Source organism: Gadus morhua, chromosome 21 (assembly GCF_902167405.1).
Source record: "Gadus morhua chromosome 21, gadMor3.0, whole genome shotgun sequence".
Taxonomy (NCBI): domain Eukaryota; kingdom Metazoa; phylum Chordata; class Actinopteri; order Gadiformes; family Gadidae; genus Gadus; species Gadus morhua.
Window position 1 is genome coordinate 19767234 of NC_044068.1, and position 22343 is coordinate 19789576.

General features: G+C 42.7%; 3 protein-coding genes across 3 annotated transcripts in view; all 3 read left to right on the plus strand.

The window, feature by feature from the left end:
• The window catches only part of pkib (protein kinase (cAMP-dependent, catalytic) inhibitor beta), a 28710-nt gene extending 24168 nt beyond the window's left edge, over window positions 1-4542 (plus strand). Inside the window, exons 2-3 of the mRNA XM_030345911.1 lie at window positions 1941-2119; window positions 3614-4542. Of these exons, the coding sequence (XP_030201771.1) occupies window positions 1972-2119; window positions 3614-3699 (234 nt within the window). The 5' untranslated portion in view covers window positions 1941-1971 and the 3' untranslated portion in view covers window positions 3700-4542. The remainder of the gene's footprint in view (window positions 1-1940; window positions 2120-3613) is intronic.
• Window positions 4543-6977: 2435 nt separating this feature from the next.
• LOC115534538 (fatty acid-binding protein, brain) lies at window positions 6978-8997 on the plus strand. The gene is made up of 4 exons (XM_030345581.1): window positions 6978-7269; window positions 7349-7521; window positions 7673-7774; window positions 8748-8997. The coding sequence occupies exons 1-4, from the start codon at window positions 7197-7199 to the stop codon at window positions 8796-8798; spliced, it is 399 nt and encodes a 132-aa protein (XP_030201441.1). The 5' UTR covers window positions 6978-7196; the 3' UTR covers window positions 8799-8997.
• A 439-nt stretch (window positions 8998-9436) lies between these two features.
• smpdl3a (sphingomyelin phosphodiesterase acid like 3A) lies at window positions 9437-21825 on the plus strand. The gene is made up of 8 exons (XM_030345580.1): window positions 9437-9667; window positions 10275-10521; window positions 10854-10998; window positions 16903-16999; window positions 18159-18322; window positions 18600-18780; window positions 19772-19896; window positions 21317-21825. Exons 1-8 carry the CDS (start codon window positions 9568-9570, stop codon window positions 21641-21643), a joined length of 1386 nt encoding a protein of 461 aa, XP_030201440.1. The 5' UTR covers window positions 9437-9567; the 3' UTR covers window positions 21644-21825.
• Window positions 21826-22343: the final 518 nt, after the last annotated feature.

Sequence of the window (22343 nt, forward strand, 5' to 3'; positions counted from 1 at the left end):
TAAAACACTGCATTGCCACTAAACAGTAGTGCAAATAGGCCGTACTGATGTGTACACCAAAGACTATTCCTGACACTCCTCTGCCCCGCTGTGTTCGCTCTGGCTGTGGTCGCTCCGAACTGTTTCGGCCCGTGGCAAAGCGAGTCATCCTCGCTGCTGTCCAAGGCATTTTGAGACGCAGCATTTATTTAATGCTCATATGACCTAGTGCTGAAAAAAGGTTACATGAAAAAGTGTGAGGGTAGCGGTGGTGCGCTAAACTTGTTCTGTGAGCAGCTGGATGTGAACGATCGATTTTCAACTGTGCGCGCATGCACTGGTGTAATTGAGCTGCGCTGCTATACATCTTTTTTTATCAATGTAACGAGTTGCAAGTCCAGTGCAGGCTGAGGTTTTTTTTTCCCAGCACCCCCTGCTGAGAATACGTTCTCGCTGCTATGGTTGCACCAGATGTTATAAACATTAAACGGTCACATAAATCATTACTATTTTTAGAAAATGTATGTTTGTTTCATATAATTGTATTGGAAGTCCTGGTTTTCACTAGGGTTGCCGCGGTGTGGACATTTTCACACCGAGTAATACACTCGTCTCCACACCGGTATTACCGAGTATAAACGGTATAAACTTTGAAACTAGGTCAACCGCCACACAAGCATCGGTTTTTAGACCCTTCTCGTCCTTCAGTTGCCGCCAACGTTCGAAAGCAGCGCCTAGGATTATTCTTGATTTCAGTTTTTCTCTTTCAGCGTTTTTATTATCAATTACTCTCTGAAAAAGAGTTTTCCTTCTCTTTGCTGGTGGTGGTGGTGGTGGTGGGGATGGTGGCGTCTTGTCTGCCATGGAAATTGTCTTCTACTGCTAGGTCCAAATGTGGATTAACTAGTTCCAGTAGCTACCGCAGGATAACAACAAACAGGAGCTTGCTCTGGGTCACGAGCTCTGGGTCACGAGTACTGCACGAAGGGGTCGCGCGGGGTTCGGGGCGCGGGGGAGGGGGAGTGCAGTACGACCGTTTGATTGACGTACTTACTGTCCAATGCAACTCGGTGGCAATGGAAATGATTGGCTGGAGTTTTTCGAGCCCTGCCCGTTCCACAGATGATTGACTTGTTTAATTTTCATGTCAGTACTTCTAACTCAGTGGCTGTAAGCGGGTTATGATAAGGATTTCAAGTAATTTTACAAAAATGGCCAAAAAAGCGAATCACCTACCCAACCTTTAAGTTATCGTGTGCAGTTGTATTGCAACAATTTGTTTTTTAACTCTCTCCAAAAGAATGACCCATCGATGTGTGAACGAATGCATTGCCATTCATCATAATTACTCTCATCCGCAAACTGCCTTTTGCTACACTATTTTATACATTGATAAGGAAGTGAAACCTCATTATAATTAAATCCTCTTAAACATAGGATGTTTTGGTGGAAGGACAGAGCATAAGCTCTTCTTCACAGGCTCTATGAGGCACATGCAAGAGGGTTAAGGGGGACAACTATATATAACGCTATGTGTTCGGATGGGGGAGCTTTTTCTGGCCAGCGTTGGATTCTGATGAGTTTAAACTCAGACAGTTATAGTATACAACCACGGTACTTCTACACAATGACACTAAGAAAGTAGTGCAGTTCACGTGTTACTTCACACATGCCAGGACATGTGTGCCCACCACCACTTAGATTTACACTTGGCCTAAAAGAGAATTCCCACAGCTCAATAGCAATGAAGCACAGGGGAGTGGCATAGCTAAATTCCTTACAGCATTTAGAAATGGCTATCGATCCAACTGTGTGTTTGAGTCCATGCTGGTGGGGACAACACGTATGTGAACTATCAGGGTTTCCGTCACTCGAACTGTGTTAGTTATATGCATTGAGCTGAATTGAAAAACCCTTGTAATAATCCTACTCTAAACTGTTGGGTGTTGTGTTTCTCCCAGGGCTATGAGGCTACGAGGATAGCTGCCCGCCATGACTGATGTGGAGCCCGTTGTGACAGACTTTGCGTCTACGGCACGTACCGGGCGACGTAACGCCATCCCCGACCTCCTGGGGGCCGCCGCCGGACCGTCCGGCTCCGCGGAGCTGTCCAACAAACTGGCAGAGCTCTCAGTCGTGGGTGCGGATATGTTGCTCTGTCTGTTTTCTCCTTACAGCCGGACATACTACACATACAGGGTTTCCTTTCAAAAAGCATCTTGTTCTAAATGTTCCTTTATTGCAATATTTTGATAAAGTATGTGAAAGAATGAGTCCATAACAGGAGTGGAGGCCTTGGTTGCAGATCTGAACAGTAAAGTGTCTGTGTTGGGCATCGATATGAGCATGGACACATGATCAGTCACTGAGTGTAGTGAGAGCAGGTTCTCGGTCTCTAGGATCATAAGGTCGGAGTAACAAACCCACTGACAACAGGAAGAGCACACTGCATCACATGACAGTCCGATCCAATCAGAGGAGGAGGACACATCTATAGTGTCTATATATCCAATCAGAGGAGGAGGCCACATCTATAGTGCACTATATATCCATCAGATGAGGTAGATACATCTATAGAGACTATATATCCGATCAGAGGAGAAAGATACATCTATAGTGTCTATATATCCAATCAGAGGAGGTAGACACATCAATAGTGTCTATTAATCGAAAAAGATGAGGGAGATAAACCTATAGTGTCTATATATCCAATCAGAGGAGGTAGCCACATCAATAGTGTCTATATATCCAAAAAGATGAGGGAGATAAAGCTATAGTGTATATATATCCAATCAGAGAAGGTAGACACATCAATATAGTCTATCTATCCAAAAAGATGAGGGAGATAAACCTATACTGTACTATATATCCAATCAGATGAGGAAGGGGCCACCATTGTGAAAGGCCTTACTGTCGTTTTTTGACTGACAACTTTGTGTGGTTTCTCCTGACTCTTTTTGGACCAGTATCATAGCATAACACCAACAGACAGTGACGCCACGAGATGAGAGGATTGACAGACGTGAAAATGTAGTGATAGTAACTTGCTGATGAATGCTTACATTTTAGTTTAGTGTTAGTGAGAAATAATACGAGAATGTCTCATAAAGAGACTGGACTCAGTTAATGATGATAGCCTAACAGCAAACATATTTTGACATTTATTTTAAATGTTATCAAAAATATCTCAATATTATATATTTGATATCTATATTTCTTTACATGGGAACCTGAATGTGTCTCATCCCTTATGCCTTATTACCCCTTCTATGCATGGACATTTATGGAGACAGATGTATTAAATAATAATATGCAGGGTATGTCCCTGTGTTTATGCCTGCGTGTCTGAGCCAAAACAGGGATGACAGTAGCTCAGAGCGGGTTGACTGGTAATCAGATGGTTGCTAGTTCGATCCCCGGCTCTTCCTAGCTGAGTGTCAAGGTGTCCCTGAGCAAGACGCCTCACCCTAACTGCTCCTGACTCTGGTTGACTAACTTGACTGACTCTGCCGGCGGTTTGTGAATGTGTGCATGAATGGTTGTAATTCGCTTTGGGTGAAAGCATCAGCAAAATCCCTTCAATGTAAACACCAGCCTCTGCATCTATGAATATCGTGCTGTGTGTGTGTCTTAGAGGACGCTGATGGAGCTGGTGAGGGCCCGTCCACCTGCCCTGCACAGTGCCCCGGGGATGAGGAGGAGAAGGCAGAGGGGAAGTAATGCCCCTCCCTCTGTGATGATCACCCCGTCCCCCTTGATGTTGGACCAATGTTCTTCTGACGGGAGATGTGGTGAGACGCTGGAGTCGAGCCATCAGTCTCATCACAACGCACCAGCGGACGACAGGAGGGAGGCATGAAGAAGAAGGGCATACACACACACACACACCCAGCTGGTCTTAACTTGATAAACTGCCACTCATTGTCTCTATGCAACATCAGCCAGGATTAGGTCACTGGAAGACAGTTGGGGAGATAACGTTCAGTGGTTAAGAACTGTGATATCAGTGACAAGAACACCAGTTTCAATGATGATTTAGTAATAACGCTGGTTGGAGATTAAAGATGAAGGTCATCAAGGTGGCCCATAAATCGTAATATCCCCTGTGTGGATAACAATGTGATATTGATAAAAACATTCAAATTGTGTCCTTCGGGAAAAAAAGGTTGTTTTCCATTTGAAAAAAATTATAAGAATTGTATATTGTGTGATGGGCTGAGTTGCTACCAAAAGCATTTATTATCTGAATGTCAGCTGCGTAGTTGCAGGAGTGTCTCTAATTGCACAAGGAAGTTGTTTTATTTGAAAAACATTCCATTAGGTGATGTAAAATACAACTTTTATCTCTTCTTTGGTTGACAATGATGTGTTCCATTGTAAATCTTTGCCTTTTGTGTGTTTTGATTTGTACATCAACATTCATTTACAAATTCATTATGAATTATTATTATCTGTATGTCAAGTCTGTATAGTTTTACATCGCAGTATATTTGCACATACCCTGTAAAAAGATGCATTTCAATCTTGACTGCCGCTAATAAATATTGTGCTTTAGATTACATATCTATGATATCGGCCAGTGTTTGTAAATAGTTCATGTGTGTATGTTAATTTACATCTTATAATCTATACGCTATATATATAATTCTAATATATATAATACATTACGCTTAATAATATCAAGTAGAGTAGACTAGGCCTTTAAACTACAGCATTTCCCAAAAGAGTAGGCCTATATACTACAGTAATACCTAATCGAGTAGGCTAGGCCTATGTCTTACAGTAATACCCATAGTAGACAATTCAATTCAATTCAGTTCAAAGTGTTTATTGTCATATGCACAATAAGAAACGTATTCTCAGTCATACAATGAAATTCTACCCTTGTGTTCCACAGACTGAATGCCAAGAAAGAAATATAAAAGAAAAAAAATATATATGCAATGTACAATATACAAATAGAATAGAAAAAATCTGCAACAATATAGAATATACAATTTACAAGATAAATAGAAGAGCAGCAACTAGATGAAATAATGCATTTAAGTTAAAATAAACGAATTCAAATGGAATGGTGCAAATCCAAGAAAGTGTGCCGTAGTGCATGAGCAAAATGTAAACAGTGGCGGCAGTAACAACAATAACAACAGACTCCTATCTGTTGTTAAGGAGTCAGAGGGCAGTGGGGAAGACAGAGTTCTTTAGTCTGGTTGTTTTGGACTTCTTACTTCTGTACCTCCGTCCTGAGGGTAGAAGTGTAAACAGTCCAAGCTGGGGGTGGGTGGGGTCCTTGAGTATGGAGGCAGCTCTCCTGTGGACTCTGCGGTGGTAGATGATCTGCAGAGAGGGCAGTGGGGTTCTGATGATCTTCTCTGCAGCCTTCACCACTCCCTGCAGTCCTCTGCGGTCCAAAGCAGAAGTTCTGCCGTACCAGACGGTGATACAGCCGGTCAAGATGCTCTGAACAATGCAGACTAGGCCTATATACTACAGTAATACCAAATAGAGTAGACCTATATACTACAGTAATACCTATAGAGTAGACCTATATTCTATAGTAATACCCAATAGAGTAGGCCTATATACTACAGTAATGCCCAATAGAGAAGCCCTGTATGCTACAGTAATACCAATAGAGTAGGCCTATATACTACAGTAATACCCAGGAGAATAGACCTATATACAGCCGTAATACCCAATAGATTAGACCTATATACTACGGTAATACCCAAAAGAGTAGGCCTATATACTACAGTAATACCCAGTAGACTAGGCCTATATACTACAGTCATACCAAGTAGACTATGCTTATATACTACAGTAATACCCAGTAGACCAGGCCTTTATACTACACTAATACCCAATAGAGTAGGCCTTTATACTAAGGCCTGTAGTACTGTGTGCAGCCAGGGGGAGGGGCCAGCGACCCTTACGCTTTCGGTCAAAACGAGTACTAGAGCTGTCAAGCGATTAAAATATTTAATCTTTTAGAAAAAAACATTTTTCTATGCTAAATATCCCTTGATTTTTTTGTCCCATAATTCTTCTCATTTTAATTCTCTTATCAACATGGTGAAGTGCATCGGCTTGCCTTGTGCAAATGATTTTTTATTGATAACAACATTGGCATATACACTGATCAAAACAGGACGATACAAAAAAAGAGCCTATAGTGCAATTAAACGACTGCTTTGAACAAATGTCATTTGAACATAGCAGTCAGGCTACTGCTTCTTTGTTTTGAGCCAAAGAAAAAAAAAAATATATATATATTATTTTTTTTTTTATAAAATAATTACGTTAATCGCGCGATAAAAAATTTAACGCCGTTAAATTTGGTTTGCGTTAACGCCGTTAATAACGCGTTTAACTGACAGCTCCTTAATAATAAAAAAAATATTAGTATTATTATTAGTATTATTATTAGTATTATTTATAAGCTAAATTGTATTAAGATTATAAACAAGTATTATTAATAAGCTAATAATATGAATAATGTATAGTGCAATTATTTCCCACCTAGTAGTCTATTTCCATATGAATTGAGTTTAGTGCATGTTCGCATTATCAGGATTTCTTTACCAAGACGTAAACACGAGCGGGCTTTAGAAGTGCATTTGGGTCCCAGCAGCAGCATAGAGGCCACATTGGCAGAGCTGCTGGGAGCCTTCATCTACCCTACCACCGTTACAATAAGGCTTCCCACAGACGGCTGTGAACGGCCCTCTTCATTGCTTGGCATAGAGAAATCTCATGGGCTAGCAATTAATCGTGGGATGGCAATGAATGTACGTAAGGACAATAGCCTGTCAAACAGGATGATTCGGCTGAGTGGTTCCTCCGACACATGCATCCATCATTAAACATATTCGCTACATTTAGGAACGGGCAGGGTGTTTCTGTGTTGGCCATCCATCCTAACAAGGGACCATGTTGTAACCATAATGGACACTAGTGTGAGGTAATGTCTGATCATGTCATTAATAGTAAATGCCCGTTAAAGACAACAGGGGGTCTGGTTGAGCTGGAGCCCTGACCCAGTTTAAACAGTGGGGGTGAAGGGGGTTTCTTTAGACCTATCACATGTTGGGGAAAATATCCTGAGCCAATGACAGGCCAGCCCCCAGTGTACATATTAATGAGTGCGAGAAGGGTTCAAGGATGAAGAGAAAAGTTTCCCAAAGCTTCACTCTCCTCCTGACTCTCTCAGCTCCACCATGGTCGAAGCCTTCTGTGCCACCTGGAAACTAGTCCACAGCGAGAACTTTGATGACTACATGAAGGCCCTGGGTGAGTTGGCCTCCATCTCTTGTTCTGTGTGCTACCAGTGCCAAGGCATGTGATCTGATGTGAGCGGATCTCCTGACAGGGGTGGGCTTCGCCACCCGGCAGGTGGGCAACGTGACCAAGCCCACGGTGGTGATCCGCCAGGACGGGGAAAAGCTGGTGATCCAGACCCAGAGCACCTTCAAGAACACCGAGATCTCCTTCAGCCTGGGAGAGGAGTTTGACGAGGCCACGGCGGATGACCGCAGCTGCAAGGTAGATTGACAGGCACACAGCCTTCCTCTTTGATCCAGTATCGTCCTCTGTTCCAGCACAATGAGTTGATCTAAAGAGACCTATTATCTTTACTGAGTGGTTTAGAACATGTTTTCAGGCACTGACACCAAATTCTTCCCTAACTCTACAGACCACTGTCAGCCTGGAGGGTCATCAACTCATCCAAGTCCAGAAGTGGGATGGCAAAGAAACCAAGTTTGTCAGAGAAATTCAGGATGGCAAGATGGTCATGGTAATGACACATCAATTATACATTACAATAATCATTATCCGGCTGTGATTATTAATTGATGTTTGACTTTATGTAACTAGAATACGGTAACATACAACCGAACACCTCTATAGGCCAATATCTGAATTCCATCTGTTTTCACTCGCTGGCCGAATATGATGCTTGAAGGCACAGACAAATATAATCAACCATTCATTGACTCTTAAAATGTTATGCTGGCTGTACTCTAACTGGAGAGTGGGAAAACCCACATCCTTAAAGCATATCATTATTATATGTTAGATACAAGTTGTAACCATAGGCGTTTCTGTGGGCTATCATAGTCTCCAATAGCATGGCGGCCTGAAAGGACTTAATATGTCTACTAGTATTACATTTACATTTTCACATTACAGGGGTTTTGCTGACGCTTTTATCCAAGTGACTTACAACCATTCGTTAACCCATTCACATACTGACGACACTCAGCTCGTCAGGAGCAGTCAGGGTGAGGTGGCTTGCTCAGGGACACCTTGACACTCAGCTACTAGTATCCAATGAATGTCCTAGCTTGTCTTGTCAAACATATGTCAGCTAATTTAGCACAGGAAACAATTCTTTAGCCTACGATAACATAGCTGGTCATGACTTAAATATCAAATACATAAGCTTCTGGCCTAGGTTCAGTTAAGGCTGGGCATAAGGATTTGGACAGACGCAGGACAAATATGCACTGAGCCACTGAGCATGCCCATTAGGCCCGGTCCTTAGTAGGGACACCGCCCACTCAATCTGGCACTTTAATGGATTTCAACTTGTCAAACAAAATCTAGGCACTTTCATCTAGACTCAAAATCTAGACTGGCAATAAGTTAGGCAAATAATTTTACTTTGTGAAGTATACATTGTTTGCGCTTTGCAAAGGTACAGTACTGTGGTTGATCTGATCTGGGTCCTTAATTAATGTGTCCTTTTCATTCAACCTTTTATGCAGAGCTTGACATTTGAAGACATCCACGCTGTGCGGACGTATGAGAAGGCATGACTGGTGTGACGTCTCTTGTTGTCAGGCTTTTATTAACTGTAGGCTATTATGCTGAACTTTTCAATCCAACATGCTCCAAATGTTTTAACACAGTGGTTATGTTTTTCTTTACTTATTTTAAAGTTTTTTTTATTACATTTTCATTGTGATGGATCATCTTATATAAAATAAATAAAATAAAATAAAAGGCCAAATGCAATTTTCTGGGTCTGTTGTGTTGTATCTTATTGTGCATATTACATGTGCAAACTTTATGAATTGTAATTATATCAGACACAATGCGGAGGGTTAAGGTTTTATAAGGTTTATCTAGGCCTATAGTACTCAATATCCCTTAAAAAGACCAGTTACTCTAACTTAGTATATTAGTCTAGTACTATGAAAACGAGTGGGCTTTTTTCTTTAATAGCGTAATTGGTTCTGTCATCTCAGGTTCTCCCCCAAAATGAGGATGTATGATAATGCTGTCCGTGAATTTATCAATAACTTGGCTGTGTGGGATGAAAATAGAGTTGTGTGGGATGTTATAGAGATGTGTGGGATGTTATCAAGTTCTGTATGATGTTCTAAAGCCATGGGGATGTTCATAGAGCAGCGTGTGGTTCAAATGTCCAGGCATATTGGGTCGTCCCTGTCACATGACAGTTTGACTTCCTGTTTACAGAGACAGCCGTAAACATAAACTTGACACTAACTATAAGGTGACAGCATTAAAGATACAGCCTGCTCCGTCAGCAGCCTTATGCCTGCCCAGGTTTAAGAATCAACGATGGGACGTTTCCCTCTCCTCTCCCTCGGGGGCTTTCTACTTATGTACCCAGCTCTCCTCGTCGCGGCGCCGGCGGAAGACGTTCGCCTGTTCGTCAGAGGTGAGATTGTAGTGGAAACGGGATTACCAAAACGATTAGGAGATCAATGCATGATGCCTCACACCGTCCAGTGGCGTTGGGGAATATTGGGGAAAAAAATACTTGATATAACTCTATATTATGTGACTGAAATCTATCATCATGATTCATGAAGTGTATTGGTCGCATTAAAAACCAACCGGTAGAAACCACCCTGGGACAGCTGTCCCCCGCCCTGTACTGGTGAGAAAACACATAACGTAAACACATAAACACATAACGTATAGTATCCATTCTGTAACTATACTCAGAATATGAGTAGGCCTATATAATGAAAGGGAAACAAAATGGAAATGGATCTCACAAACTAATATTGAAATATATCCGACAAAGAATCCCTTAAGAGTAAAGTGTAACTGAAAAAAACCCCGGAAAATACAATAAATATATAAACTGATTTAAAACAATTGAAACTGAAATCTCACTGATGCAAATCCTCCCACACAAATACATCCAAATAATATAGGTTGAAATGCACCAAGCCTAGTATGTTGTCCGGATCAGAAGACTTGATCTCAGTCTACTGGAGGTGGAAGGGTAAGCAATGTTTTCTCTCTGTTGGTGTCAGACGCTACCCGCAACGGTCATCTTCAGCTGCCAGGGAGGTTTTGGCACATCACAGACCTCCATCTAGACGCCAGCTACCACCTGGCCGATGACCCCACCAAGGTCTGCCTGTCATCCAAAGGGGCGCCCGCCGCCAACGCAGGCCCTTATGGGGACTTCCTGTGCGACTCTCCCTACAGCCTCATCCAGTCAGCCTTCAATCACATGAACCATATGACCCCGCAGGCAGATTTCATCATATGGACTGGGTATGTACGTGTGTGCGTGTGCGTGTGCGTGTGCGGGTGTTTGTGTGATTATCCCACCACAATATCCTCATATCTTGATTTTCTTGCTTCCTCGTGTTAATGTAGAAGTGAGAAGTTCATCACATGGTCTCACCACTATCTGAGTACCTTTTAACCCCTAGTGGAAACTATCCGATTCAGCCCCTATGGTGTCACTTCATTGCTCCTCATGGTATGCTGCTAATTAATCCATAAGTGATCCCAATATGGACCCCTGGCCCTAGTAGCATAGCCTCTCTCTCCACAGCTGTTCCTCTGAAGTCTTTTGGCCAACAACTGTTTCATTCTTCCAGGGACAGTCCGCCCCACGTCCCGGCTTTTGAGCTGTCCACTGACCTGGTGATCCAGGCGATCGGGAACATGTCTGAGACCATCAGAGGCCACTTCCCCACACTACCTGTCTTCCCTGCCTTGGGTAACCATGACTACTGGCCTCAGGTACAGCCCTGTCCCTTCACACAACGGTCAGCTCTTTGCCACCTCCTTGGACCTGATTTGGAGTGGTTTAGAACAGTGCTGAGATTTTGGGTCCTACTTGGGCCCTACTTTTCAGGGCTGACTTCGGAAATCTATTGAAGCATCCAGTGTGAATCAGGTGCCAGGCCTTGACGCCTGAAAGCAGCAGAAGCGTGTGAGATCATGTGTCAACTAAGCCATGGGCTATCCGAGATGGGGCAAGAGGCCATTTTTCATTGACCCTGCAAGTCTTAGTGCTCACTTGAGAATTTTACTCATATCATAATAAAAATAAAAATTCCTTTGTTTAGCTGTTCACATCAGTTTTTTTAAACTTTTGATCAGTACAGATTCCAGTGTTACCTGGTTAAGGTCTGAACTGCATGCGGAAAGAACAGCATTCTCTGAATGCAGTTCAGAGGAATTGCTTTCCTGTAAACTGCAGAGGAAACTTGGCATTTAGCTCCGGTAGAAGTCTATTAGGGAGAGAAGCTGATGTTGATTCCTCAGAGAATATCACACTACATTTTGATCATTTCTAATTGCAGACTCTTTTCCACTTCTTCTGCTTTAATAAGGTTGGGAGGCGAGAACAGCTTGATTTCTTTCTCAATGATAGAAAAACCTTAGAAGCGCTGACTGAATTGTGTCATGACAGAGACAAAGACACATATTTCCCCTTTTTAGCCGAGAGTTAGAAAAGCACATCTGATACCGGAGAGCAATCGAGACACAACTAAGCACTTTCAATGTTGCCATTGAAAGTGCGTAGTTGTGTCTCAAAGAGATAGTTTTCCCCACAGAATAGAAGCATTACGTTGTGGTATGAACTGGTCTTTGCCTTGTATGGTCTTGTTCAGTGTGTTAAGGTGATCAGTAAGATCAACTAAAAAGCCAGGTCTGCAGCCAATAGAGGGTTACTCGGCTCATGAAAAGGTTGGTCCTTCTCTATCAAAAACTGGTGGATTTCTGATCTCAGGGAATTAAACCACTGCAGCACGGAGCCCCGACTAACCAGGGAACATCAGAATGGTACACCTTAACAAACTGACTGTAAGTGGCTGGAAATTAAAGTTGCCAACACAATTACTATCAGTATAGTGCTATGTAATATAAAGCACAATACAGCATGCTATTGTATTGTATTGTATATCTATTATTTTTACAATATGAAGATGTTTCTTGGATTTTGCTTGCAACCTTAGTTGCAAGGTAACTGCTCCAAAATAAATATATTACAGAAACTACATGAAATACTGCAAATAACCTACATGTTGCTGTAAAACATTTACACTGAAATGTTACAGCAATTATAGATGACAGTGGTAGTGGCCTAAAAATAGCTAAACATTATTTTACTGTTTTCTGCTGTAACAGGCAAAGTAATTTAGAAATAAACCTCAGAATGCTGTAAACATAAAACAAACATAAAATTATATTAATTTGACAAGGTAAAGAACAGAGTTGCTTAAGCAAGGCATTTGTTAAGACAATCCTGTTCGGTGTGTGTGTGTGTGTGTGTGTGTGTGTGTGTGTGTGTGTGTGTGTGTGTGTGTGTGTGTGTGTGTGTGTGTGTGTGTGTGTGTGTGTGTGTGTGTGTGTGTGTGTGTGTCGGTGCGTGATTAAAAGTAGCTCAATAGAGTGGGGAAAAAACAGCCCAATCCGGCAACAGTGCCTGACTGTCTGCGTCCTGGGACGGAGGCGTAACTTGTAGTAGGAGGAGGCGTGTCTTGTACTTCTTAATCGCGGTCCACGCAAGATCTTCCTCTTTTTGCGGTAGAAATAACGGTTCTGAGACACTGACCTGTTCACCTAAAGAGAAAAAGTCCTCCTCACTTGGAGTGACCGCGGCAGGTTGAGGGGCATCAGGCATCAGGGCTGCAGGCTCCTCCGTTGGAAGGAGGAAAGTGATGTGGTCTCTTCTGGTTCCTCTTTTAGCCAGCGCAGCTTAAATTCAGGCAGTGAGACGAAAGCCAGTAGCTCAGCTTTGGAATCAATGTTTTGGCCATTAGAACCTCTAGCATTGATTGAAGTGTCCCATTAAAAACAAGTGTCCTCACCCTGCAGGATGTCCAATGCGACTGTGAAAGGCTTCATGATAGCACAGTATCCCTTGAGAAACTGGTATTCCCTGTCATTCATGCATTTAATCTGAAACTGTGTGAGGAGATTACTTATGTTAGTGAGGGGCATTTCTGTTATTCGTGCATAGGCGTCATAGAATGAGTTCCACCTTGGGGACAATCAGCTTTTTCTCACCAACCTCTTCCAGACAATCTGATGCGACTGTGGAGTGGCTCGTCTTTGTCCACAGCGCTGAACATTTGGCTGTGGCACTGCGGTACACCGCTCTTGATTCTGGATTGGTTGCCAACCATTTATCAACCTCATTGTTCGCAATTATATTAAGTGTATGGGCTGCGCATATATGGTGGGGAGGCAGTACACATAGCCCAGCCTGGGCATCTTTGTCTTCAGCAGTAAGCACGCAGTACACTGTGAAGGTCTGTAAACGCTACTTCCCCTTCGCAGTCCTCCTCCTCCTCCTCCTCCTCCTCCTCCTCCTCCTCCTCCTCCTCCTCATCTTCAGACTCCACATACTGATACTCCTTGAAGCACTTCACATAGTTACTCCCGTCATCAGTTACACATGCAGTAACTTTGTCGTGAGTAAGGCCATATTCCTAGAAAATGTCCTCGATCTCAGCGGCAATTTAATCAAATGTATGGCGACCCCTGAATCGTTTGGAGGTTATTGCCGCCTTCCTCCATTTCAAAGTTTCACCATCAATCCAGTCAGTCGCCCCGAGGTAGCTTCTGTTATTTGCACTCCAAATATCAGCGGTGGTGGACACGTGGTGCTGTTCTTCAATGGTCCTTTTAGATTCCTTTGCCATGACAGCATATATGTCTTATCCAAGTCCTTTGCAAAGGTCTTTCTGCTTGGCAGTACATGCTGAAAATAGATGAGATTAGATTAAATTGTATTGTCGTTTAGCAGAGTACAGCTTCAGAGCCAATGAAATGCAGATGTAAAATATAAATAAGAAAATAGCCAGATATTTTGCCAGAAAGGGGGCTCAATGTTCAAAGTACCGGAATTGTCCTTTATTAGTCTATAGCCCAGTTGCACTAACCTTTTGAAGCCGTGATAATGGAGGCTTACCTTCTTGTGGCTAGCCTGAAAAAGATCTTGCTCACAATGTTTCTAAAAGATGGAGACAGCATATCTTCGACATCATACTCTGCCACGACATGCATACTCTACATACTCTCCTCACTTCTCGAGGTTCAAGCATCGCAGAACGGATGAATGTTAGTTTTTGCTGCTTAGCGTTTTTTTCTCCACTCTCATCCGCAGTTTGCTTTCTTTTAGTTACTTGCTTGATGTTGGCGTGGCCCCGCACTAGACCTTTCATTAAATTACTTGTGCTATTTCGTGAGGTAGAGAGATCTTTTGGTTTCACACACAAAGTGCAATTAACTATAAGGTTCTTCTTATCTTTGTCTCTGACGAACTGAAAATAATGAGCGTATGCCCAGTAAAAGTCTGAAGTACAAGCTTTATCTGACACAAGGGGCACTATTTGAACGATCTGAAACGCAAGTGAGAAGCGCCAAGAGCAAGTAGCTTTGTGGGCGGTTCTACGGCGATGTCGCTATTTTACCGGCGGAAAAAATTACTCTTGCGCTCGGCGCAAATCTAAAAAGGGTTGGTCTGAAGTAACCTAATTACCCGTAGGTGTGGTTTGGGCGTAACGTGCAATAAACCAATGAGAGTGCCAGCTCCCATCCCCTAGAAGGGATGAGCGCATTTGAATCTGACGAGTTGACATTTCCACAGCGCGTCTGCAGTCTCAGACGAGACAGATGCACATGAATTTCAAACCTCAAATGGCTCAGTTTATGGCCAAATGATATGGCCTAATTCACACATGGAATAAGGTTTTCTTCCACAACTTCAGAAATACTGAGTCCTCAAATAAATTTCGGCAAAGAAAACGTATATGATATAACATATGATATGCGGTAACTGTGGTTCTATTTAATGATATATGCAATACATTATAAACATTGTTTCTTATCAGTATTGTATGCATTATCGTTATCGACTTGTGTTCCTAATATGCATGTGTCCCCCCGTTAATATACATTGCCATGGACTGTATTATGCGTTAGTTTGGGTGTGTTTAAACAGATGGATGCACACACGCGCATTCATTCATTCTTATTAACACTCACTCGTGGTAAAACAATGTTTTCTCACAATCAAATACTCATCAATCCTAAAAGTTATGGGCATGTACACGATGTCTGTGACAAGAAAATATGTGTTTGCTGTACGGTGTTTGCAGATGCATTGATTTAAAAGTACAACTTATTACCGCTGTATCAGCTGTTCTTTCCCAAATAACTTACCAAGAATGTGTGGCTAGGTAGATGAGAGAAGCAAAGGTGCACAAGCAACATTATGCATGCGCCCTTAAAATAGCATCTAAACAACGCGCCACTGACCTTAAACCAGGTATTTCCTAGTTTGTGGCGCAAGTGGTTTCTGAAACTGCAAAAAATCACACCAGGGAACGTTTGCGCAAGAACACGCCTCCTCCTTTCGCCGAACCGCCCCTTGGGGCGCAAGATCATTCCCTAATTGACCGACGCGTGGCGCGGGAGGGAAAAGAACACTCTGCGCCAGTTGCAAACTAGCAACGACACATGCGGTGATAAGTCAATTGTGCCGGATGCAAGATAGGGCACTTGATGTTTTAAGTTCTTCGATTTGCCGCACAACTGTGTTTCTGGACATGCTAACGTTGTTGATTTCCCACATTTTCTCTTTTTGTTTTCGCTAGGCACCCGGGTAGGACGTGTAGGTCTGTTGTCCTTTATCACTGCCACAGTTTCATTGAAATTCAGAAACACTTCCATCTTGACCTCTTTGAGGAAATATCATTTCCCCCTGTGTCGAAAAATGTCTGCTCTCACTCTATCTATCGCTATCGTGTGTTTCTTTGGTTCTGCCCTTTTTGTTCACCTGTAGCAACATTTTTCTTTGGTTGCTCTTGTTTTGTGCAGGCCTCCCGTAGTTTGGACTCCCCTGGTTTACACGCACACACATCGTAGTCCGTTAAACCTATGTCTATGTGCCAAACAGCCAAACATTAGCTCCACTGCCCGATTCGTTTTTACCTGATTTAAAGAAGTTATCTCCATTTGGAACATTTGGATTATGAGACGTATCCGGGTTTTTGACGTTTTAGTAAGGCTGTTGTTTAGGGCAGAGTACTCTGCCTATGAGAAGAGATCGTGGCCAAATGATGTCTCTACAGAGAGGAGTTCTGCTGCCCGTCTCCTGGGCAGGTAACACGGCGAGGCACTCGGGGCTCCCACCGCTGTTAGCTTCGTTATTGCCCCCGCGAAGATGCAAACTACAATGCTATTGAGATCTTGGATTATTTTAATAAAAAATGCTATGCTGACATGCTTTTCCCATATATAATGTAGGGTATATTATGTTCTTCATATAATATAAGCATAACTTAAACTATTGAGTTATAGACACAAGAACGCAGGTCAAGACGTTGATTTCAATTGTAACTTTAGATTTACTAGCACCAGAACAATGTTACAAGTAACACATTTCACAGGTGCGCCCCCCTAAGTCATGGGAATAACGATGCAACTATCCATTGCATACATAACAGGGACATTCCTGGCTCCGGTTCACTATAGTGAAACGGAGGAGTCCAGGGGAACTGCACCCACCAGGCCAGCCTCTCGATGCCAACCAACCCACTAGTTCAATCTCGTCAACAATAGGCAACATTGTGGACCATGACTTCAGGCCGATCAACCCATTCACAAGTGTTTCCCTTTTGTTCCAAGGACCAGATGCCCGGTTCTGCTAACGCCATCTACCAGGCTGTTGCCAAGCTCTGGGCCCCCTGGCTCCAAGACGAGGCACTCCGTACGCTCGGTGAAGGTAGGGTCTAAACGGGCCCCCAGGGGGAAACTCATGCCTCGTTTCCATCGTGCAGTGCGGTACGGTTCGGTGCGGTACGTTGTGGCGCGGTTGGTTATATTGGTCCCAAAATAAGCGCTCTGAGCTGTGCCTATTTTTCGGTACTCCTCCGTTTGGGTATACGCCGTCCGTTGATTGGTCGACAGAATCGAACCTTCTGTGTGACATGGGGATAAAAACAAACAGACACAGTGCCCGCAAGGTATTTCTGGAAAACGGCGAAACCTTTGTTTATTGAATTGTCGCTCAAAAGTTTGCCTTCCTTCTTGGACGCCCTCCATTGTTGCTCTTTGTTTAATGGGTCGTGTTCTCCTTTTTCATTGAATTTATTAGCAGGCTACACTGTGACGCGCTGCTATGATGTCACGATGCTTACGTAGCTGCAGCGGCTATCGCCATCCGGCTTCAGCCCCGACAGTACCAATAACGGTACCATAAGGGTACTGTCGAAACGCCCATAACGCATAATAACAACAGGACAGGTTGTAAAAACAAATGAATACAGTATCACCAACGAAATTGAGATCACATTAAGACAAACTAGTGTGAATACATTAACAAACTATCTATGAAATAAGAATAAATTAACATTCACAGATATTAACTAGGAAATTATCCCAGAATTGTTTGGCTTTTTTTCAGGAATGTGCTTTTAGTTCAATTGTTTCCCTCCACTCTCATCTGATAATACATAGTAAGCTGCTGCTGCTCAGGTTCACATCCTCATATAATCTTTAAAAAAAATTCAAGAAGGACTCTGAAGTGTCATAATACATAATGTGTCATTGAACTGCACCCAAACTGGTCAGAACAGCCGATGTGTCTTACTGTTGTTCTTGTGTCATTACTGGTTTTGTGAGTCTGTCTGTGTTCCTATTTTCACCCTGGCTGCAAAACTTGATTGACATGGCTTTTTCCAACTGAAGCCATTTTAATTGTTGATGAATCTAAATACATTCAGGACAATTCTAGACATATTAATGACAATCCTGCCATTTCACCATCAAAAGACCAAGCAGGGGAACATGTCTGATTTATACAATAAATAAGGTGAACTCTCTGATGGGTGTGAGGTGTTTGAGCAGCATGAACCAGTGTGTTCCATGTGATTCTCTCCCAGGGGGTTTCTACTCCCAGCTGGCCCGGCCCGGTCTGCGTGTGATCTGTCTCAACACCATCCTGTACTACGGTCCAGACAAAGCCACAGCCAACGATACAGACCCCGCGGGCCAATTCCTGTGGCTACAGGGCACTCTGGAGAGAGCTGCCCAGAACCTGGAGAAGGTAGAGGCCTTCAGAAGATCAGGAACATGAGGGAGAGCTCCTTAAATCAAAAGGGATACATTTGGACATTTCAAAGGGAATTCATTCAATTGATTGATTTTATATACAACCCATGTTGCTCTTGGCTTTCAGTATTTACAGTATTTTGTATTGTGATTGTACTCTATGAATCTCTACCTAGTATTGGTCATTTACAATAACGGTTGTACTCCAGAATGGAGATTCTTTATAGTCTGAAAATCATCTGACCAGACCACTCCTCCAACTCTCTCTACAGGTGTTCATCATAGCACATGTGCCGGTCGGATACCTGCCGTTTACCAGAGACGTCACCGCTATACGAAAGCGCCACAACGAGAGGCTGGTGTACATCTTTCGAAAGTACAGCCATGTGATCACAGGCCACTTCTATGGCCACACCCACCGAGACAGCGTCATGGTGCTGCTGGATGAAGAAGGTAGGTACATGGAGGGAGGGCTGTCCCCTCATGAGGGCTGGGTTGATGGGGTTAGGAACCAGCACTCAAAGCCAATACAAACGTTTCCGTTTCCTTGGAAATACATCAAACATCTGGCCAAATACCCAGAGAACAATCATTCACCATCGATTTCTCTGCTTGTTTAATACTCAAGCCAATAGGACGGAGCCCGGTGAGGTCCGAATAACAGAGACGCTGCCCAGGCCTGTAGTCAGACTAGTACAACTGGAGCAGAATTCCACATGTATACACAAACTTTTCTATTCTTATTTTTTGTTGGCCTACGAAAAGCTTCTTTTGCAATCCGATCAGCTGAACATGTTACTGTATTACAGTAAAAAAAAAATACTTTGTTACCTTTTTGTACTCGTGCATGATTACATTCCCCGAAAGACAGTCTGAGAATTTTCTTAATGTAGTGTTTTTCATTTTACCTATCAGTGCAAATACTGTAGTGTGAGTTTTGCCAAAATAGATAGTATTGGTGTATTCTCATTCTAATCAACTATAGGTGTACAGTATGACTCTGGGAAGCCTGGATTGTGAGTTTAGCCCATTAGAGCTCATTGGTTAGACAAATATGCATTGTATCCTATTCTGATACAATTGTGTTAATGCAATATTTATATGATATATTCACAGTATTGTATTACAATATGGCAACAGTATGTACCACCTAATTACAACTTTCAAAAAGGAAGCTGTTGGTTAAATCTTTTCAGTTTTGTGTTTAGAGATTTGAGAAATTGAGCTATAGTTTGTGTTGAGAAAATGTGTTGAGAAAAACTGTAGTGTGGGCACCGCTAGGTGGGCTGTCCTGCTCAGTTGATCACGTCTAGTTATATGTCTAGTTGACCAATTAGGTTGGAATTAGGAATTCATAGTTAGGTTGGTGGACTGTGAGACAACGTAACTATTTGAATTCTCTGTACACAACGATATGATGCTTATACTGTCATGTAATCTGCAGGAAAACCAGTGAACTCTATCTTTGTTTCGCCGGCGGTTACACCGATCAAGAGTGTGTCGGAGCCTTACTCCAACAACCCAGCGTTCCGCATGGCTTTCTACGACGCCAAAGACTTCTCGCTGTTGGTAAGAATTGTGAAAAAACAACCTGGATCATGCATAGTTAAAGTCTATTGTTCAGAAAGTTACATATTCATAATAAAACATTTGTAAAGTCTTTTATTTATTATGCTCAGATTTTTAGATCAACTTCCCGAAATGCTATTTGGGATGCTGTTTGTTAAAATGTGAAAAAAACATGTGAACATCCAGACATATAATTAAGCAATATCACACGAGAGGCAGTGCTGTTGTACTGAATATCAGCACGGCTGTGATTTGGTCACAGGTACGATACCGTAGACCGAGTGCCGAAGATAATCACAGCCTTGATGTCATCACACTCGCACAACCTTGAGTGTGATATTGCTTTCATTCAACAGTTCTACAAGCGCCATTTATTTATTTACGGTAACAAGTAATAATTTATTTATTTGGCTCCGCCAACACAAATAAATCCGCAGCTGGACTGGGACTGAACTGTTGCCAAGCAACACATAAACACACTAGATTGCTACTTTGTGCATTTATCTGTAGATTTCCATTTATTTGCAACGTTTGTTGCAATCTTAAGCTACATAAAGACTGTTAATAACATTAACGGTTATTAAAAATCCTGTAAAGCGGATTGATACATGCATAGTTAAAAGTCCCAGTGTTGTTATACTCTATATCAGAACTCATGGAATGCCTCTTAAATGTCAAATCAAATTACTTGGTCGGAAGTAACTGTTGTATAAGTAAGGGATAATTTATAGAACGCCGGTCATCATCGGGAATATAGGCTTATTTTTGATAATGACCGCCGACGTTCTATATATTACGTTCTATATATTATCCTGCTTATTACACGGCTACTTGCCAAAACGAAAGAATAACTTCACACGGTGGGTCTTTTTACAATTATCATTTGTAGTGTTGATCAGCAAAGAAATAGTCCGGCAAACAGAATACGCTGGGGTTGATAAGTTACCGGACTACTTGCGGAGCGATACCAAAGACTTGAATCGGAGGCAAAAAATCCACCGTTCTTGACAGCGGTCATTATATGCTTAGCAACGGTCAATTATCGAAAAAATAAATCATCGCTGGAAGGCCCATGCAAATGAACTGAGCGTTCCACAGCACCGAGAAGAGCCGTGTAATAACAGACATTACGTTATTTCTGGATCTTAACAACGCCGCAAGATGACATTGTATTGATGGTTGATTAGTAGTATTCGTATTAACCTCCTGCTAATACTGTGATTTAGTCATGACCATTGACTGAAACATACTCTATACTGATGACAGGAAAGATAGATGTAGGGAATTTGTTCTAACCTGAGTTTTTTATCAACCTTGCCTTTCAATAAGAGGTTAAGACATTTCTGCTTAGTTCTTTATTTTTCTTTCTTTCTTTCTGTGGTTCATTCTGTGGTTCCCTCTCTCTCCCTATGAATCAAAGGACATCTGGCAGTACTATCTGAACCTGACCGAGGCCAACGAGAGACGGCGGGCCGACTGGAGGCGGGAGTACGTGATGAGCGAGGCCTTTGGGCTGGAGGACCTGCGGCCCCAGAGTCTGCTGCAGCTGGCTCTGAGCTTCAGGCTGCCACAGGCCACCAGCTTTGACAAGTATTTCAGCCACTTCATGGTGAGCTACGACGAGAGAATCCGCTGCAGGGACGCCTGCAAGCTCAATCAGGTGTGTGCCATGCTGCACTTAGACGACCGGGGGTACTCCAAGTGTTTGCGGGGCAGGAGCCTCCAGGACTCCAATGTGTTGCTGTGATTTTCAAAGACGAAAAATTCAAAATGAAAGCCTTTTACTCATGAAAGCCGTTTTCATGCAATTAAAATCTGAAATCGGGGTGATTTGTGGAATGTCGTTGTATTCTAACTGTTTATCTTTATTGTGTGATTCTGTTTTTATGAATAATCAAAGACCAAATAAATATGGAGCAGTGGAAAGCCCCCGAACTGTCTTTGTCAGGATACGAGTGATTGATTGGATGTGACGATACTAATGTGATCATTTGAACACAACCTAAGGACACAGGCAGGGAGAGAGTTGTGTTGCCATAGCAGCCCCCCCCCCCCAACCTGACCCCTCCCCTCCACACACACACAATGACTTCCTTCATTCCATTGTTCCAACAGTCCCCACAGGAGATAATATATAGACTCGGTGTGTGTGTGTGTGTGTGTGTGTGTGTGTTATCTATGTGTGCGTGAGAGAGAGTATGATGTGTGAAGCCTAAACATGGAACACGTTTAGTTTAGTGTTGTTCCTCTCTTTGCACTCACTAGCATTCTCTAATGATGGCATTAGCATTCTCCACCCAGCCTTCACCACTCCATTCTACTTGCAACCATGGCGATGCATGGCATGGCTGGAGGTCAGCGTGGCTCTGGAGAGGACCCGGTCGCCGTGGTGACGACACCGGAGCTGAGGCCATGGTGTAAAAGCTAACAGCATAGTCTCATTACAT

Coding starts and splice junctions, on each gene's coding strand:
- LOC115534538 (XM_030345581.1), top strand. CDS start 7,197: ATGGTCGAAGCCTTCTGTGCCACCTGGAAACTAGTCCACAGCGAGAAC. Junction 7,522..7,672: donor CGGATGACCGCAGCTGCAAG/GTAGATTGACAG, acceptor CTAACTCTACAG/ACCACTGTCAGCCTGGAGGG. Junction 7,775..8,747: donor AGGATGGCAAGATGGTCATG/GTAATGACACAT, acceptor CCTTTTATGCAG/AGCTTGACATTTGAAGACAT.
- smpdl3a (XM_030345580.1), top strand. CDS start 9,568: ATGGGACGTTTCCCTCTCCTCTCCCTCGGGGGCTTTCTACTTATGTAC. Junction 18,323..18,599: donor CTGCCCAGAACCTGGAGAAG/GTAGAGGCCTTC, acceptor CTCTCTCTACAG/GTGTTCATCATAGCACATGT. Junction 19,897..21,316: donor CCAAAGACTTCTCGCTGTTG/GTAAGAATTGTG, acceptor TATGAATCAAAG/GACATCTGGCAGTACTATCT.